Below are 20,599 nucleotides of genomic sequence, written 5' to 3' on the forward strand. Positions count from 1 at the left end.
CAGTACCTGCTGCATTGAAGCCATCTTTACCAATATCAGAGCTGTGAAAAGGAAGAGGACGACAGTTTGTTACAATGGTGGTAAAAGAACATATATTTTAGTCATAATGGTGGTGAAATGAACACGTTGGTCCTTCAAAACCGGTCAATCTGTGACATGATAAATATTTGCAGGAGAGATCAATTCCAAAGGCAGAAAGTCACTTATGAGCTTTGTACCTGACATCTGCCTCACAAAGATAGCCTGACTGTGAAAGAGAACTTGTCCTACTTGGATTCGGTAAAACACTGAACCTATAGTATAGACCCTTAAAATAGTGTTTATAAAGGTAGTCTTGCCTACCAGGGACCGCCATTCATCCTATGAAACACTTTCCTTCCTTATCCTGGAAGCGCAAATAGCGAATTACAGACACTAGACTGATGTGCATCAAATGATCTCTGTCTAAACATTCTTGTTGACAGTGAAAATGTAGCCTTAGGGCCCATTCACACTTGGGGCGATTTGCGGGTGTTTACCTGGGTAGAAGTCTACCTATCTCACGCTTATTTCTTTCTTTTAAAGAGAACCTGAACTGAAAAGAAAAAGTCAAAATAACCATACACATTTCATACTTGCCTCCTGTGTAGTCTACTACTCAATCTCTTTCTCCTCTCCTGCATCCCATTTGTTCACTGTGATCAATGGATTTTTCCGTCCTCCATTTTAAAAATGGCCATTACCCCCTAACACAGGGGTAGGGAACCTATTGCTCAGGAGCCAGATGTGGCTCTTCTGATGGCTACATCTGCCTCACAGACAAATCAGTACAGGTTGATTCACTAAGCTACACTGCTCAAGCAGCGAAGCTTAGTGTGGCAGCGCAAGTAACATTTTCAAAGTAGTACACTCTACTGCTGTAGCATGCATTACTAACTTACTCGCGCTACCCCAAAATGAACAGCTGCTCTAATTGTCCTACTCTGGACCTTGTCAGGTCCAGTGACTTTGTAGAGCGAGATCCCCACACTTTGATTGGCCCAATAGGCAGCCTATTGGGTCAAAGTGTGGGGATCTCGTCCTACAAAGTGAATCAACCCCCAAGTCAGCTAGCTAAATTGTACAAGCTGTTAGTCGGCATTTCTCCTGTCTGGCTCTCGGGAAATGCTGATGTTGCTGAAACCCAAGAGAAGCTGAAGATGTGTCTGACACTGCCGCTGATCAACTGTATACACATCACCATGGCAACAGGGATGTGAGCCCTATTGTCCCAGTTTGAAACATATCGTATGGCTCTCACGGAATTACATTTTAAAATATGTGGCGTTTATGGCTCTCAGCCAAAAAGGTTCCTGACCCCTGCCCTAACAGCTTGCTGGTCAGCACACTGTTAAACTGTAATATCACCCACTTGAGCCATAGGGAAACATGGACATTACCTTGCACATTCAGTGGTAACTGACAGCTGCTGATATATAACCGACAGCAACTGGTAAATTTCAGTTCTGGCAAAATATTGTCAGAACTGGAAAGGCTCACTGTAAGAAGAAAATGGTAAGCCTCTCAGTGGAACTGACGGCGAGGTAAGTATGTAATATTCATTTGCAGGGACGTCATGTGTATTTTAAATAATTTTCCTCACTTCAGGTTCCCTTTAAGCTTTGGACTGAATGGGAAGTATTAGAATATGTAAAAGTTTTACTACTAAATACATTCTCATTTCCTGTTTCCATGGCACCAAAAAGCAAATAAATCTCTTCAATGGGGACAGAGAAAGAAATAAAAACCTACCAGAGGTTCTAATCTTTCTTCACTCTACTGAAAAGTTGGTTAGCATCCTAGTTAAACTGTCTGGTTTCCTATCACCAATAACACAATGGTATGTGAGGATACGCAGACAACTATAAAAGCCAAACATCACAACGATTATTGTAGATCTTCCCCTTTTATGCATACACCTAACAAATCTGTCACCAATGTTACACACCATCGGCTTCTGCTGTGGTTGTCTTTTTCTCTCTCTCTCTTCCATGCCATTTGGAGGATTCTCAGCAGATAAACAGGTGCTATCAGAACTCCAGGAAGGATATCTCAAAGCTTTCCCATCTGCATTTAAAGACACTCCCACTTCGATTGCAAATCGGTTGGCCAATCGACCGATCGACGGCCGATTTCGATGGATTTCCATCGAACTGGCAGGGTGGAAAATCTAGGTCGATCTGATGAGATTGCTTATCATTTTGCATTGTCCCTAATGGAAATCTGAATGGCAAAAAAATGCCATCAGATCGAATTTCAATAAATTTCAAACTGAAATCTATTAGAAATCTATCTTAGTAAAAAATGTTCTAAAAACACATCAGATAGATAAGAAATCCATCTGATGATCTATCTGCTGCTAATCTGACGAGTGTATGGGCACCTTTAGTTAGGGCTGCACGATTTTAGGAAAAAAATTGAAATTGCGATAGTTCTCTCAAAAATGGCAATTTCAAATGTTATTCACAACAAGCTGTAGCACTAAATTTACAATAACTCCAGTATAGTTGCCCCCAGCATAGGTTAGCCTGGTAGGTGCATCCAGTAACCGGTAACCAGTAAAGTTGCCCCAGTATAGGTTAGCCAGGTAAGTGCATCCAGTATAGTTGCCACCAGTATAGGTTAGCCTGGTAGGTGCCTCCAGTAACAGGCAACCAGTATAGTTGCCCCCATTATAGGTTAGCTAGGTAGGTGCCTCCAGTGTAGGTGTTTTTCCTCTCCCAGCCATCCATCGCATTGGTACCAGCGCCCCCTGTGAGGATATGCGGTTATATCTGCACAGGGGGCGCTGTTACCAACGCGACTGAGGCCTGGGAGAGGAAGTAGAAAAAAGGCTGCGGGGGATCCCGGAAGGTGAGTTGCACTATAATTATACACATGAAAAGCGGCTGGTTGCGTAAAAAAAACACCGCCGCTCTCGCAATTGCGTAATAGTTATGCTCCACATCGCGATTTTGATTTTTAAAGAGACACTGAAGCGAGAATAAATCTCGCTTCAGTGCTTATATTCAGCAAGGGCATGTGTGCCCCTGCTAAAACGCCACTATCCCGTGGCTAAACGGGGGTACCTTTCCCCCCAAATCCACCCCTGCAAAATCTACGACCAACTTGGTCATAGATTTTGCTGCTGTTGAGGCAGGGCTAACGGCTGCAGCCCTGCCTCACAGCGCGTCTATCAGTGGCGCATCGCCGCCTCTCCCAGCAAGGGAAGACTGAGAGGGGCGGGGGAGAGGCGGAGATACGCGCTGACAGACACGCGTGAGGCAGGGCTGCGGCCATTAGCCCTGTCTCAATGCGGAAGAGATCCCCCGCTGCACGGAGGGGATTTGGGAGGTAAGGGACCCCCGTTTAGCCGCGGGATAGCAGCGTTTTAGCAGGGGCACACGTGCCCCTGCTGAATATAAGCACTGAAGCGAGATTTATTCTCGCTTCAGTGTCTCTTTAAACAATTTATTGTGCAGCCCTAGTGTGTGTGTCACAAGTGACTGTCAGTGAAGAACCACCCCTCTCAGATGAGACAAATAATAAAGCTTATTCTAGGACAGAAGAACTAGAGAAAGACCTTATCCTGACTGGTTCTTGTTAAAACGGATAATCATGAACATAGAATTTTGAACAGAAGCATTTCCTGAACAGCAGTTGCCAAGTCTAACTGCAAAAATTATAAGATACTAGCCAGTCTCCATAACGGCAGTTCCAGAAAAGCTTTTGAAAACAAAGAGAACCATAAGAATCCCCCATGAGGAAATTGGCTTGTACAAAACCGGCCAGTTCTGTCAGATTTTAACTGTTTACTTTTTTCGCTATAGTGGTCCTAACAGACAAGCAAAGTGCATGGTTGAAAAATAAAATAAAATAAATACTGTGTTTTTCGGACTATAAGACACTCCTAACCATAAAACGCACCTATGTTTAGAGGACAAAAACCAGGGGAAAAAATATATACTAAACATGGTGCATCCATGGTGAAGGGGCACCTTGTGGATTATGCTACTTTGTACCTCATGCCCCCTTTCCCTCGTTTCCTCTGTCCCCCGTCTGTCCTCCTGTGTCCCCCATGTGTCCACCTCTGTCCTTGTGTCCCCCTCTGTGCCCCTTTGTGTCCCCCGTTTGTCCCCTTCTCTTCCTATGCATGGGCACAGTATAGGGAGTCCCTGACATTGCGGCGGGTTGGAGGTTCACATTGGCAGACGTTCACAAGTCAGGAACTCCCAGCATTTGGACTATAAGACACAGTGACTTTTTTCCCCCACTTTTGGAGGAGAAAAAGTGAGTCTTATAGTCCAAAAAATGTCAGCCTACATATCTCTCATTCCAGGTTCCCTTTAAAGGAGAGGTGAGAATAATCTTTTCTTGGGTAAATCCAAAGAGGTACTTTACATTTCACAATTTTTTCCATAGCAAAACATATTTTTGACAACACTGAGCATTAGAAACACATGAGATATTTGGTTAAAAGGTTATGAAATCAGTGTAGGTTATGCTGTTTTTTTCAATAAAACATACAGGGCAGGCATCATCAACAACAACACACAGAAATGACGGAAGGAACAAAAATAAACAGGAACAGAAAGAACAGGTGAAAAGGTGGGGTATGCAGACAACAACCAGAAGCTACAGACAGCAGACAATGGGAACATGAGACAAAGGAGGAGGGTGTTAGTTCAGCTTGGTCAGCTGGTTTACAGTTACCTCCTTGCTCTCTTGGCTGAAGGTTCAAGGGGGTCGGTAATACTGCATTCAGTTAGATTGTCCGTGTCTGCAATGACAAGTTTGTGAAAGCCGACAGGGTACAAGAGCCGGAAGGAGAAAATTAGCCACCAGAAGAAACAGTGGGGAAATAATGCAAATGATCATGGTTTTCCATCTTAAAAGATCAGTAACAACCAAAAAGAAAATCTTGGCTCTTTAGTTGGCTAGAACTTCTTTAAAGGAATACTAATCGATTCACATATTTTTTTCAATTGACACAGGAATTGTTTGGGAAGTGCTGCTAAGTACTGGTGTATAGCATTTAGTAGCAACTTCTTTGTTTACTGTTATCAAAATACATTCAAACTTTACTGACGCCAAAACTGACAGCTGACTGAGCCATTAGGAGAGGGGAAATTCCCCTCACACTTGATCAGTTAACTCTATGTGTAGCTCTGTGTGTGACAGAGAAGAGAGCTCCCAACAGCTGCAGCTCCTGTGTCCTGTGTTTCTGACTGACCTGTCTGAAGAGAGCAGAGGAAATGTAACTAATTGTCACAGCTTTTTCATACTGTTTTTGCTTTCAGAGTTTGATATGTTTGATATTTGCTTTCTGTAGTCTAATATGCAACTCTGGCTGTGCATTGAATCAGACACCCCTTCTGCAATTGATTTGTCTCAATATAGCTAAATCCTACTCAATAAATTACAGCTTTTGCCTCTGATATTTAATATGAAAAGTAGGAAAATGTTTACACAGCTACTTAGACATTATTTGCACACTGTCATTTTAGAACACTTGGGTATCGATAGTATTCCTTTAAATCCAGCATCTTAAAGCGTATTTTCAATGACAGAAGTGAGGCTATATAATACAGCCGGGCTTAAAATTGGATAGGCTATAATCACATGGAATTATCTGAAAAGTGCAACCAACTTCTCCAATGCTGTTCTCTGACACAAAAATACAAATTGCACACCTCCTGAAAGAGTGGGTCAGAGGGCTCTATCCGCTTTTATTCGGGTTAGCATTTGCTTTTGTTTACACAAGTCCTTTAAGCAGATAAATGAGACTTTTAGTTCGTAAACATGCAAAGCTACCATCACCCGCAAGGATCCAAACTCAATCCCTCGAATTATAGTTTGGGGTAGAGTTCAGTACAGATTTTTAACTAGCCTGCAGGGTAGCGACACATTATGCTGCTATGGAGGGGGGAGGAGGGCTAACAGCACGGCACACCATAGAGCCAGAGAGGTAAGGAGGAGAGCAATGGTTGGCGTTTAGGCAAGCTAATCCAGTAGGCTGGTTCTCTCACTGGTGCATCAGCATGGATCAGGGGCCACTGTACATGCACTAGATTCTCAGCAGAGGTGGCCCCGAACGGTCAAGAATTATCTAGCGTGTACAAGGCTTAAAGCAACCCTCAAACTCCAGTCCTCAAGGGCCAAGGTCCTCACACATTTTTTTGGCACAGCTCAATCTAATTAACGGGACTGAATTAGGAAAGGTGTGGATCATCGAGTAGAACACATTTCTACATTTCTCAGTCGATCCTAAACAACGGCATGGATATGGCCCTCGAGGGGTGGAGTTCCACACCTGTGCTCTATGGGATTCAAAGCCTTCATCTTATTAGGAGATTACCTAAACGCCTTTTTCCAGGACCCTTTGATTCAGTGGCCCCACGGCCACCTGATCAACATCACAAAAACAAGAACCAATATTTACAGGCTTTTTCCTATTTAAAGTGGATCCAAGATGAACTTTTACTCATTGCATAATTGTGTTCCTTTCCTATTGTTTATGGGGCATTCCTCAAGCCAAATACTTTTTTTGTTTTTCTTTTAATACTCTAATTCCCTATAAACGAAACAAGCCTCGCCCACAGATTTTCAGAGAGCCTTGGCATTTTCAGACAGTAGCAAGGGCTCATGGGAGCTCAGTCTGGCAGTAGGAGGGCAAGGTATTACTAGCCAGAGATTTCAGAGGCAGAAGGGAGTAAGGAGAATTGTTTTTTTTTTCACAGGCTAAGTGCTGAAGATGCAGATAAGCATGCTGTTTACAAACAACATGGCCGCTGTTATTGTATCACAGGAATAAATAAACATGAAACTGTTGAAGCGGTTTGCAGCTAGATATGCTGTGTAAACTATCTAAACTTTAGATAAGATATATAGAAAAGTTACTTGTTATAGTTAGTTTTTCATCTCGGATCTGCTTTAAGCTGTGATTGAGAATAAAATGACCAGTTTTCCTTTTTGTTCCCCGGGTGTTACTTTTCCTTTAACAATGGTGAAATAAAAATATGTACGGAGGCTGAAATGGGTTAATACAACTTGACTTTTCATGCAAACACACTGTATGTTCTCCATTTTGCATTGCTGATGTGGACACAACAGTTAGGAAAGCAGTGAATGGAGTCCCGGGAAAACAGCATTATATTACAATGAGAATAGAAAAGAATCTAATGTTTTCTTACAGACTACATAATGGCAGATCTCCAGGAATTGTCAGCTCCCTACTACCGCTAAACATGGCGGGAGTATGCACACCGATATATATAAAAGGCTGATTTAAAGCTTAATGAAACAGTCTTACCTCAGTAGGAGGGAGCTTAAATATACTCAGTTCTCAGATCTGTAAAAATGAAAAAACATCCCCTAGGGGGTACTTACCTCAGGAGGAGGAAGCCTCTGGATCCTATTGAGGCTTCCCCACTTGTCCTCTGTCCCTCGGTTTAAGCGCTGGCAGCCCCCGAACACCAGAGAGGTAAATATTTACCTACCGCATTCCTGCACAGGTGCAGTAGCAAGCAGCTTTACTGATCTGGCTCAGGCGGGAATATCCAAGCCCGATCAGGTCCGCTCTACTGCGCAGGCGACTCGCAACTGTGTAGTAGAGCGGACCCGATTGGGCTTGGCTATTTATGTCTGGGGCCGATAAGAAAGCCGCTACTGAACCTGCGCTGGAGCCGGGGAAGGCAAATATTGCGAGCGCTACTGTGCCTGCGCCACAGCCAACTATGGTTTCGGGGGAGCCATCGCTGGAACCGAGACGGGGAAGCCTCATTAGGATCCAGATGCTTCACCCTTCCGAGGTAAAAATCCCCCAGAGGTTTTTTTTTTCCTTACAGTTCCTCTTAAACATAAAAATATGGTACTTTTGAAAATGTTTAACCACTTCACCACTGAGTGGTTTTACCCCCTGAGCACCAGAGCAATTTTCACCTTTCAGCGCTCCTTCCATTCATTCGTCTATAACTTTATCATTACTTATCACAATGAAATGAACTATATCTTGTTTTTTCCGCCACCAATTAGGCTTTCTTTAGGTGGGACATTATGCCAAGAATTATTTTTTTCTAAATGTGTTTTAATGGGAAAATAGGAAAAATGTGGGGGAAAAAATAATTATTTTTCAGTTTTCGGCCATTATAGTTTTTAAATAATGCATGCTACTGTAATTAAAACCCATGAAATTTGCCCTTTTGTCCCGGTTATAAAACCATTTAAATTATGTCCCTATCACATTGTTTGGCGCCAATATTTTATTTGGAAATAAAGGTGCATTTTTTTCAGTTTTGCGTCCATCCCTAATTACAAGCCCATAGTTTTTAAAGTAACAGTGTTATACCCTCTTGACATAAATATTTAAAAGGTCAGTCCCTAAGGTAACTATTTATGTATTTTTTTTAATTGTAAATTTTTGAATTTTTTTTTAATTACAAAAAAATGGGGAGTGTGGGAGGTAATGAGTTAATTTTTTGTGTAAAAATCATTTGTAGGTGAAAAATGTGTAGGGTGTAGTTTACTATTTAGCCACAAGATGGCCACAGTAACTTTTTGTTTTAATGCGACCTCCAAGCGTCCTTCCGGAAGCTTGGAGGAAGTATAAGGAGGCTGGACACGTGAGTTTTTTCTCACAATGATCGCGCTGCCCATAGGAGAGCAGCGGATCATTGTGGGGCTTAGATCAACGAACGGGAATGGATTTTCCCGTTCATTGATCTCCGGGCGAGCGGGCGGCGGCGTGTTTACGAGCGGGAGCGCGGACAGCGGCGGGTACGCGGAAAGTACGGATTTCTCCGTCCCTGGGGGTTAAAGGATGGAAAAAGGGACGGAGAAATTCGTACGGGCGGGGGTAAAGTGGTTAAACTAAGGTAATAACATCCATATAAACGTACAAGGCTGGGGAAGATGTACAGGAAGGTCCAAGCAAAAATAAAAAACAAAGATATACTTTCCTGGGGCTTCCTCCAGCCCCGCAGCCAATCTGTCCCTTGCCGCAGCTCCGGGGTCCCCTCCATTGCAGATGCCTACCACGCCAGGTTTGCAGCTCTCTGCTGTGGCCGGGAGCGTTCTATGCAGGCGCAGAAGATGTTGATCTGGCAAGGTCGGCATCTGCAAAGGAGAGGACCTCAGAGCTGCGGCAAGGGACATATTGGCTGCCAGGGGCTGGAGGAAGACACAGGAAAGTACATCTCTTTTTTATTTTTGCTCGGATGCTTCCTTTAGGGATAATTCCTGGAATTCCACTTCAAAGGAAGTGTTTTTTTTCCCCCTGAGGGCCAAGATAATCAGATCTATTACTATTCCCAACTATTATCTCTATTTCTGGGTAGTTATTGTTTAAACTGTCCATGCCGAGGTTCTTGGAAGTAGATTCTCCCACAAACGTTCTTGTTTGGCACCACTAACCACCAACAAAGCAACTTGAAGCGCAGTAACTGCCGAATACTGCCGCATCACTGATGGACGTTGAGACTCATTTTTACTGACAACAGATTCAAATTAATGGCTAATATATATATATTTTTTATGTTAGATACCTACATCAGTAGAGGTATGATGGTCCAGAGGCTTCCCCGGTCTCCCTATGCTCCGAAGCCCCCCCCCCCTCCCCGTGCTGGGACCCTATGAACATGGACACTCTGCGCATGCATTACGTTTGGCTCACACAAGTGCAAACCCACTGCTTGAATACAGAGGGGAGCATGGCTGCGAATGTAAGGAGGGTGCCGGCTGGCAGTGGAGGATCAGAGAAGCCTCTGGAATATCCAGACTTCCCCCTACTGATGTACGTATATACCGTAGCTTTTTCATTTTAACAGTTTCAGGTTTCCTTTAAGCAAGCATTACATTGAAAGAGACTCTGTAACTTTAAAAAGTGCCCCTGGGGAGCATTTACCTCGGGAGGGGGATGCCTCTGGATCCTAACGAGGCTTCCCCTGTCCTCCTCCGACCCATGGTGGTCTCGCTGTGCCCCTCGAAAGCCACAGCCGACAATTTGTCAGGCTGTGGCGCACCTGCAATATTTACCTTCCCTGGCTCCAGCTCAGTAGCGGCTCTCTCGGCTCGGATCAGGTACATACAGGAGCTCAGTTACAGGGTCAGAACATGAGCTTATTTATTAATGTTGGTTCCACTAACTTTATTATACTTCTAATGCTAGGAATACACGGGTCGATTCTGGCACTCAATTCTGCGCCCGATTGTTTTGCCCGCTCGATTTTCTAATCTTCCGCTCGTTTTTCAATTAACTTCAATGGTGAATCGAGCGGCAAAACGATCGAACGGTGATCGGACATGTCGGAAATTATCTGTCGAGCCATCTTAAAGGGAACCTGAACGGAGTCAAATTATTTAAAATAAACACACGAGGTAACTTCAAATGAACATGACACAGTTACCTTGCCATCAGTTCCTCTCAGAAGCTCACCATTTTCTTCTGACAATAATCCCTTCCAGTTCTGACAATATTTTCTCAGAACTGAAATATATCAGTTGCTGTCAGTTATATATCAGTTGCTGTCAGTTATAGCTGAGAGGACAACTTATTTACCAGGTAATGTCCATGTTTCCCTATGGCTCAAGTGGGTGAGGTTAGTTTAACAGTGTACTGACCAGAAAGCGGTTATGGGGTAATTGCCATTTTTAAAATGAAGGACAGAGAATTCCATTGATCACAGTGGACAAATGGGATGCAGGGGAGGAGAAAGAGATTGACGAGTAGACTACACAGGAGGTAAGTATGACCTGTGTATGGTTATTTTGACTTTTAATTTTCATTAATGGCTCAGAATTGAGCCGTGTATTCCCAGCATAATGGTAGCCACTAATGATCCAATTTTTTTTTTGCCCAATCTCACCAAATCTATGTAGTAGAAGGGGAAACCGAGTAAATATACTTAACGGATATTTTAAAGGGACCCCGGGCAGTGAGAAAAAAATCTGGACTTACCTGGGGCTTCCTCCAGTCCCCCAGTAGCCTGCAGAGGTCCCCCCGGCGTCCTCCTGCTTCCTTCACGCTGGTTGCCGTAAGCATCTTGCGTGGTTTAGTCTTTAGTTTTTTTCCCCAGTTTCTCAAATAAGGAGCGCAGTCTAAAACAGACCCACTGATACCTTGCTCACTACACTAAGATAAAACTACTACCTTCCTGCTTACAAAGCCAGCCCACAAATTCTGTGCTGTTTGTACGTAATACTGCGACCCTTCAATTCTTTCCTCAGCAACACAGTCGCCTGTACTGAGCGCCTGGTGCGCAGCCAGGACTTGGAAAGTGAATTAAAGTTTCTGCACCGACTCTGATCAGTGTGCAATAAGCTTATATCAAGGCAGTGAAAGTGCTCAAAGATGAGGGTGGCGGAGCATGAACAGAATGAAAAAAACAATTTCAAGTGAGATGCCCAGGATATTCTTAACTACTATTGGCTCCTCACCTTCTGAAGTAGTGATGTCATCAGCCTCGCATGCTGTATGGGGTACTTCGGCATTTGCTTTCTCTGAGTTGGTGTCTTTCTTTGTTTCGTGGCCCTTGTAGTGTTCCTATGTGCAGATTACAATTCTGCATTACAAGTTTGTAATACTGTGAGCCTGGTTTCTAAGTCATCTTAGGAGATTTCCAAACATTTGCCACAAAGATATCATAAGTGATCCAGCAAACATTGACTAGATGAATTGACAGCGGTTAGCTATCCTGTGGTAAAAGATTACAACCTGTGCCTGGGTCATATCAAATCACAGTGGGGTTAACAGGAAGTGGACCTGAACTCTTGTACAGGACACAAGGAAAACTGAGAGAAATGCACCCTGTGGATTTTTAGAGAGAAGAACTTGTCTGACTACCCCACATTAGTAAGCAATCACAAGTGTAATTTGATCTCTCAGCTACATCAGCACCCGGATGGTAACACTTTGTCTGCACACTGCAGAGTTATTGCTGGAGTTCTGTAAGCTGTAACAAATAAATGTTTTTCTTTAAAGGTTATTATAGTGTTGCTTGTCTTTTAGAGCTGAGAGGAAGTTCTAAGTTCAGGTCCACTTTAAGAAATTAGCAGTTGATTCATTACAGTATCATGCAGATGCCTGCGATAATAAAAATCCTGGGCGGAGCTCATCTCCTTAAAAATAAACATTGTCTCTTGCTGCGGATGCTGCATGGAGCTGCTGTCACACAACCACTAATTTCCAGACCTCTCCTCAAGCTGACTATAATCCAATAGAACAGACCATCAACAAATATTCCAGTCCCGTTGGTCAGAAATTTTAACTGTGCTATATATGCCATGTTTTGCATCTTTCTTTAGGGTAGACAACAATGCTGGAAAACACTTCGATTTACACTTTAACTGTGGACAGATTCAGGGCTGTGGAGTCTGTGCAAAAATCTTCCGACTCCTCAATTTATGAAACCACCGACTCCGAGTACCCAAACTGGCTCCGGCTCCTTGACTCCGACTCCTTAGTCTAATACTTACCAGGGCTGTGGATTTTGTACAAAATCATCCGACTCCTCAGTTTATGAAATCACTGACTCCGGTTACCCAAACTTGCTCCGACTCCACAGCCTTGGCCAGATTTAAACTAAGTACCCACACTAGATTGCATTCGTCCAGGGTAGCCGAGAAAGATTGCCTCAGGCGAGAATCTAGCATGTGTACAGGACACCCCATCCCCCCCCCCCCTTCATTTTGCCTTAAAGGGAACCTTAACAGAGTGATATGGATGTTTCCTATTAAACAATACCAGTTGCCTGGCAGTCCAGCTGATCTCTGTGGCTGCAATAGTGACAAGACAAGACAAATAACATTTATATCGCGCTTTTCTCCTGGCGGACTCAAAGTGCCAGACCAGAGCAGCAGCCACTAGGGCGCGCTCTATAGGCAGTAGCAGTGTTAGGGAGACTTGCCAAAGGTCTCCTACTGAATAAGTGCTGGCTTACTGAACAGGCAGAGCTGAGATTCGAACCCTGGTCCCCTGTGTCAGAGGCAGAGCCCTTAACCATTACACCATCCTGAAACAAGCATGCAGCTAATCCAGTCTGACTTCAGTCAGAGCACCTGATCTGCATGCTTGTTCAGGGGCTGTGGCTAAAAGTATTAGAGACACAGGATCAGCAGGTGATTCAGGAAACTGGTATTATTTTAAAAGGAAAAATCCATATCCTTCTCAGTTTAGGTTCCCTTTAAGATCCAGCAATCCTGATCTTTAGGTACCACATGTTGTACCTCATGCCTCATCCATAGCAAAATAACATGTCGCTAGCCTAGAGGTTGGTGACATGTCTATACAGCTTTGGCCCCAAACTGTCATCCAAGGGATCGAGTCTTGGTCCTGCCACTTATAATCGTGCCCTTTTTGTCACTCATTTATAGTAGATGTACCTGATTGGGAGGGGATTATGGTGTGTGTATGTATATGTGTGTAAGCAAGTCTGTATCATGCAGCTATCCCGCTACTAAACTGTATATTTGTAGCCAGTGGCGTGTTGCTTCCATTTCATTGTTTGCTACAAAGGCTTGGTGGTCCAGTGTGAATCTTGGCACTGGCACTTAGAGCGTGGTCTGTGAAGACTGTGTGGAGTGGAAATTTGATCTCGACTGGTTTGCTGGATCGCTTGGAATAACCCCACTGGAGATGCTTGGGAATGCCTTAGTTGATCAGGCCCAATATCAACTAACAAGCAGAAGGAACTGCAGTGTTTTACTTAAAGGGGTTCTGTGGGGGTTTCTGAGGCGAAAAACTGCCACTTACCTGGGGCTTTTATCAGCCCCCTGCAGCGGTAATGTCCCACGCCGTCCTGCTCCCATCCGCCGTTCCCCGCAGCCGGCACCGGGCTATTATTCGGCTGTCACACAGACGAATAATGCGCATTGCCGCGCCTCCGCTCGCGTCATCTGAGGCTTACTGCGCAGGCGCAGAACAACGGGTTCTTGTACTGCGCTTGCGCAGTAAGCTTCCGATGACACAGGCGGAAGCGAGCGAGTGCGCGGCCTTTCTAGCGCAGCCGCAGTTGGATTCCATGCCACTTAGACCGGGGCCGGCGGCGGAGAACGGCAGATGGGAGGAGGACGGCGTGGGACATTACCGCTGCACGGGGCTGATAGAAGCCCAAGGTAAGTGTCTGTTTTTCTCCTCCGCAACCCCCCCACAGAACCCCTTTAAAGTGTTATTACAACTGTAGCAGAAAAAAACAATGTTAAAAGGGTCCTCCCAAATGCTGCCATAATAGCTTTAAAGTTACTTCCTTTGCTTGCTTCTAGCAAATGAACAAATGCAGTCTACGGACCCGCTGGAAGACCTCTGCACATACGGTGGCAATGTAGGTGGTGCATATGTCCACAGGCTATTTCCTGGTGTCGGATCCATATGCATGTAAGCGCTGAAAGAGACTCTGGAAAGAAAAATACCCCCTCTGGGGGATACTTGCCTCGGGAGGGGGAAGCCTCAGGGTCCCAATGAGCCCTCCCCTGTAGCTTCAGGGAATCTAGTGCTGGCTCCCCCGACAAGCTTGACCAGGCTTGATTTATTTACCTCTCCGGGATCCAGCGCAGGCGCAGTAGTCTGTCTTTGTTTGGGCAGGGTGCAAATAGCCGAGTCTGATCGTATCCGCTGGGCAGGTGCAAAAGGACTCGTGCCTGCGCAGTAGAGCGGATCCATCAGGTTAGGGTATTTCTGCCTTAACTCGAATGAAGAGCGGCTAATGCGCCTGTGCAGGATCGCAGTAGGTACATATTTACCACGCAGCACTTCGGAGGACCCGGGCACTTGAATGGCGGGACGGAGGAGGACAGGGGAAGACTCGTTAGGATCCAGAGGCTTCCCCTCCCGAGGCAAGTATACCCCAGAGAGATTTTGTTGATTACAGAGGGTCATAGTGGAAGTGTCCATACTGATACACTGCAGTATGCTCAGCATGACAGATTTCAGAACAAGATATATGGCGTGCCTAGATAGTATTTCGGCGAGTCTGAAGGCCACAGGTGTGCATTTGTTTGCACAGAAGGTAATGGCTTTACTAATGTTGGAGTTCAAATCTGTGCCGTATACAGCAGTTCAGCCTCAAAGCTAGTAGAGAGGGTCCCGGGGTTGCGGTCCACATATCGCTACACGTGACTCCAATGCTTCCTCCTCCCGGCTTGGAACCGTTGACCCTCTCCATTAGCTAAGGTACTGAACTGCGGGGTCCGGCATAATCCTGGTCTCCCAATGTCCGAACACCAACACTAGGATGTATTACTATCATGGCAGCTTTTGAGGGGACGTTTTCAACAGTGTATTTTCAAATAGACAAGACACAAAACATTTATATCATGCTTATCTCCTGGCGGCCTGAAAGTGCCAGAGCTGCAGCCTATAGGATGCACTCTGTAGGCGATAGCAGTGTTAAGGAATCTTGCCCAAGGTCTCCTTACTGATTAGGTGCTGGCTTACTGAACAGAAAGTGCAGAGATTTGAACACTGATCTCCTGTGTCAGAGGCAGTCTATCCAGCCACTGCTCCACTATAGGAGGATTCATTCGCTTGTGCATTGAATAATAAACATATTTGTATTTATATTTTTTTAAATGGTTCCAAGCAGGGCTGTAGAGTCGGAGCCGGAGTCGGAGCAATTTTGGGTGCCTGGAGTCGGAGTCGGGAAAAATGCACCGACTCCGACTCCAAATGAATTTAAACTGTAATTAAAATAGAAAATATGATAAAATGTTCTATTTCTCAGATAATAGTCATCATAAATAATTTATAAATACAGTAATAGCTGTGCTTAGTCCACAAAAATGAAATAAACCAATCAAAATTAGTTACTTGTGCTGCTTCAATAAAGCAGTCCCTGTATTTTTAAAGTCAGATATACACATCTCATTGTGACTGTATATATGATGTGTACACAGGAATCTCTTATATATGTTACGGCCAGAACCCGAAGTGTGGCCACTTTGCGTTCTGGCCGGCCAATGTGCGAACTGGCCGCTGCGCTGCGGCCAATGTTAGAAATGGAATGTTTCCCTGGGAAGATTAATGTGTTTTCTGGCCGTCTCTGGCCAAATGTTGCAAAAAGTTAGGTAATTTAATGAAATGAAGCCGGCGTCTTGCGTTCTCTCTCCTCCCCTTGCCTCCTCTCCTCCCCAATACTACCAGCCGGATGGGGGGGGGTGGGAGACATGTGTCCCCCAGAGTCGTTCGACGCGGCAGGCAATCCTGCTGTTCCTACAGAGCGGGTGCTGGCAGAAGCGATGTCTGCAGCCTCCCCGATCTGCTTCCCTGCAGCCACGAACGACTCTGGGGGGACTCGCGTGCCGCAGCGCCCATAGGGGAAAGAGAGAGAGAGGCAGGGGGAGGAGAGATTTGCCGCCGGCTTCATTTCATGAACTAAACTAACTTTTGCTACATTTGGCCAGAGACGGCCAGAAAACACATTGATCTTCCCAGGGAAAAATTCCATTTCTAACATTGGCCGCAGAGCAGCGGCCAGTTCGCATATTGACCGGCCAGAACCCGAAGTGGCCGGCCAGAACTAGAAGTGGCCACACTTCGGGTTCTGGCCGTAACATATATAATAAATAACATCTATGCTGTAAGTATAAAGCCTGATGTGTAGCCGTGTCACTAATAGAGATGGTCAATGAGATGGAAAGAATTCTGCGTTGATTCTGATTTATGCAAATGTATGCACTCCCTTTGCTGATGAAATCAAATTTGATATGTTGTTAAAATTTGGTTTGGTGACTACGAATTAAATGGTACCTGAGAAGGATGAAAAGAAATGTTACAGTTAGACTTACCGGTAACTGTATTTCTAGACATCATACGGGACACTGGAGATGTGGCTCCGCCCATCCAATTAGTGGAAACCACCTGAAAGAGTAAAAAGAGTATTAATAGCCCCCACCCTCCCCTGGCTCCTCAGTGTAATGAAAGTAACTTCCAACTAAAACACAGAGAAGAGGAGAGGAAATAAAAGACACCTCAAAAGAAGTGTAACCCATAAACCCCCAATCCAATAGCCGTAAGAGAGTGCGACAGGAATAGAGGTGGGTCGGTGTCCCGTATGACGTCTAGAAATACAGTTACCGGTAAGTCTAACTGTAACATTCTCTAGCCGTCATACGGGACACTGGAGAGATAAACAAGTAGTCTGAAAAGACATAACTAGGGAGGGCCACAACCCTGGAGCACTACTCTGCCAAAACGACACCGTACTATGCATAGGTCCACAGAACCGTATGGGCAGTAAATTCCCATGCAGAACAATTCTGCCACACAACCGCACTGGCCCTCAGAGCAGGATTGTCAATATCCATTATAATCTTACTGCATACATTTCTAAGATTCCAGCATCTCGAAACCCTCTGCTCTGCATCCACTTATATCCTCTATACAAGATTTTCAATCTCCACAGCCAGCATAGGTAAAGTGCCGGCCTGTATATCAGACCAATTCGAAACAGGTTTGCAGACCAATTCGAAAGAGGCTCGAAGTCAAAATCAAAAACAGACAAAGTCAAAACCGAAAGAAAGTCATAATCGCAAGACTGAAAGTCATAACCGAAAGACTGAAAGTCAAAATCGAAACAGACTCGAAGTCATAATCGAAAGACTGAAAGTCATAATCGAAAGACTGAAAGTCATAATCGAAAGACTGAAAGTCATAATCGAAAGACTGAAAGTCATAATCGAAAGACTGAAAGTCATAATCGAAAGACTGAAAGTCATAATCGAAAGACTGAAAGTCATAATCGAAAGACTGAAAGTCATAATCGAAAGACTGAAAGTCATAATCGAAAGACTGAAAGTCATAATCGAAAGACTGAAAGTCATAATCGAAAGACTGAAAGTCATAATCGAAAGACTGAAAGTCATAATCGAAAGACTGAAAGTCATAATCGAAAGACTGAAAGTCATAATCGAAAGACTGAAAGTCATAATCGAAAGACTGAAAGTCATAATCGAAAGACTGAAAGTCATAATCGAAAGACTGAAAGTCATAATCGAAAGACTGAAAGTCATAATCGAAAGACTGAAAGTCATAAATCGAAAGACTGAAAGTCATAAATCGAAAGACTGAAAGTCATAATCGAAAGACTCAAAGTCATAACCGAAAGACTCAAAGTCATAACCGAAAGACTCAAAGTCATAACCGAAAGACTCAAAGTCATAACCGAAAGACTCAAAGTCATAACCGAAAGACTGAAAGTCATAATCGAAAGACTGAAAGTCATAATCGAAAGACTGAAAGTCATAATCGAAAGACTGAAAGTCATAATCGAAAGACTGAAAGTCATAATCGAAAGACTGAAAGTCATAATCGAAAGACTGAAAGTCAAAATCGAAAGACTGAAAGTCAAAATCGAAAGACTCAAAGTCATAATCGAAAGACTCAAAGTCATAATCGAAAGACTCAAAGTCATAATCGAAAGACTCAAAGTCATAATCGAAAGACTCGAAGTCATAACCGAAAGACTCGAAGTCATAACCGAAAGACTCGAAGTCATAACCGAAAGACTGAAAGTCATAACCGAAAGACTGAAAGTCATAACCGAAAGACTGAAAGTCATAACCGAAAGACTGAAAGTCATAATCGAAAGACTGAAAGTCATAATCGAAAGACTGAAAGTCAAAATCGAAACAGACTCGAAGTCAAAATCGAAAGACTGAAAGTCAAAATCGAAACAGACTCAAAGTCAAAATCGAAACAGACTCGAAGTCAAAATCGAAAGACTGAAAGTCAAAATTGAAACAGACTCAAAGTCAAAACCGAAAGAGACTCGAAGTCAAAACCGAAAGACAAAGTCAAAATCGAAAGACTGAAAGTCAAAATCGAAGCAGACTCGAAGTCAAAATCGAAGCAGACTCGAAGTCAAAATCGAAGCAGACTCGAAGTCAAAATCGAAATACTGAAAGTCAAAATCGAAAGACTGAAAGTCAAAATCGAAACAGACTCGAAGTCAAAATCGAAAGACTGAAAGTCAAAATCGAAGCAGACTCGAAGTCAAAATCGAAGCAGACTCGAAGTCAAAATCGAAAGACTGAAAGTCAAAATCGAAACAGACAAAGTCAAAATCGAAACAGACAAAGTCAAAATCGAAACAGCCAAAATCGAAAGACTCGAAGTCAAAATCGAAAGACTCGAAGTCATAATCGAAAGACTCGAAGTCATAATCGAAAGACTCGAAGTCATAATCGAAAGACTCGAAGTCATAATCGAAAGACTCGAAGTCATAATCGAAAGACTCGAAGTCATAATCGAAAGACTCGAAGTCATAATCGAAAGACTCGAAGTCATAATCGAAAGACTCGAAGTCATAATCGAAAGACTCGAAGTCATAATCGAAAGACCCAAAGTCATAATCGAAAGACTCAAAGTCATAATCAACAGACTCGAAGTCAAAATCGAAACAGACTCGAAGTCATAATCGAAAGACTCGAAGTCATAATCGAAAGACTCGAAGTCATAATCGAAACCGACTGAAAGTCGTAATCGAAACAGATTCGAAGTCAAATTCGAAACAAGAGACTCCCTGAAAACTAACCAGAGATTCATTTCTTGAAAGTTTCCATTACCCCTTAATTGTCAATCACCATCGCTTCAGTGCAGGTTTGACAAATCATCATGTTCTAATATTGGGGAAGCCAATTGCTGCAATGGCAACAATTCACCTTCACCCCACCTGCTGCTTAACATTCACAGCTAGATCACATGGACACAGAGGATAGGAGAAAAGAAAAAAATAGATACAGGGAAAAACTCTCTAATCTTAAACATATGAGTGCACATCCCTGCAAAATGTTAGTTTCTGCATCTAGCATAGGAAACAAATGACTCCTTAAGACTGCTCAGGGCTTTCCTTACCCTGAAAGACTCCATTACCTCTTTGTATAAATTGTCAATCACTACAGCTCTCATAGATCTAGTGCAGGCTTGACAAATTATCTCGTTATAATACTGGGGAAGCTTAATGTTGCAATAGCAACCTTTTTAGTTCTTGGCTTCTCCACACATTATCCTATACTTCCCCCGCTTTTACTTTCAGCTTGCTATGATATAGATAGCGGGAAAGGATAAAACACGTGAAATCACACTCTAAACTGCATAATATGAGTGTATATCCCTGCAAAAAAACACTATCAGTGCACACACCTCATCTGCTGGAACAGACTAGGAAGCCTCATGCCTGATATCCCATCTCTCCAGCATGGTCAATGCACTCACCTCTGCTGCTGGAACAGACTGGGAAGCCTCTTGCCTGTGATCCCATCTTTCCAGCCTGGTTAATGCACTTACCTCTGCTGCTGGACAGACTGGGAAGCCTCTTGCCTGTGATCCCATCTTTCCAGCATGGGGGAGAACAACAGGAGCAGTTCCATTTCTTATGCTGCCTAGTTCTCCTATATTAGACTCCCCCACCAGCGCCAGCTTCCCAACCATCGCTTGTGGCCCAGGGATTTCATGCATGCGCAGTGCTGCCATGCCAAGCAGCTGGGGGAGAGTCCCACGATCCTTGCCCGCACAAATGCATACGGAGGGCAGAGGGATCGACATCCGAACACCGCGTTCGGCAGAAAACCGGGTGCATAAAGAGACGCCACTTAGCGTTCACAACGATCACCC

General features: G+C 43.9%; 1 protein-coding gene across 1 annotated transcript in view; it reads right to left on the minus strand.

Annotated features, from left to right (window-relative positions):
• The window catches only part of CIZ1 (CDKN1A interacting zinc finger protein 1), a 59,099-nt gene that overhangs the window by 23,242 nt on the left and 15,258 nt on the right, over positions 1–20,599 (minus strand). The window contains exons 5-7 of the mRNA XM_068249799.1: positions 11,431–11,536; positions 4,711–4,777; positions 7–41 (exon numbers count right to left, since the gene is read on the minus strand). Coding sequence (XP_068105900.1) covers positions 7–41; positions 4,711–4,777; positions 11,431–11,536 — 208 coding nt within the window. The remainder of the gene's footprint in view (positions 1–6; positions 42–4,710; positions 4,778–11,430; positions 11,537–20,599) is intronic.

This window comes from Hyperolius riggenbachi, chromosome 8 (assembly GCF_040937935.1).
Source record: "Hyperolius riggenbachi isolate aHypRig1 chromosome 8, aHypRig1.pri, whole genome shotgun sequence".
Classification (NCBI taxonomy): domain Eukaryota; kingdom Metazoa; phylum Chordata; class Amphibia; order Anura; family Hyperoliidae; genus Hyperolius; species Hyperolius riggenbachi.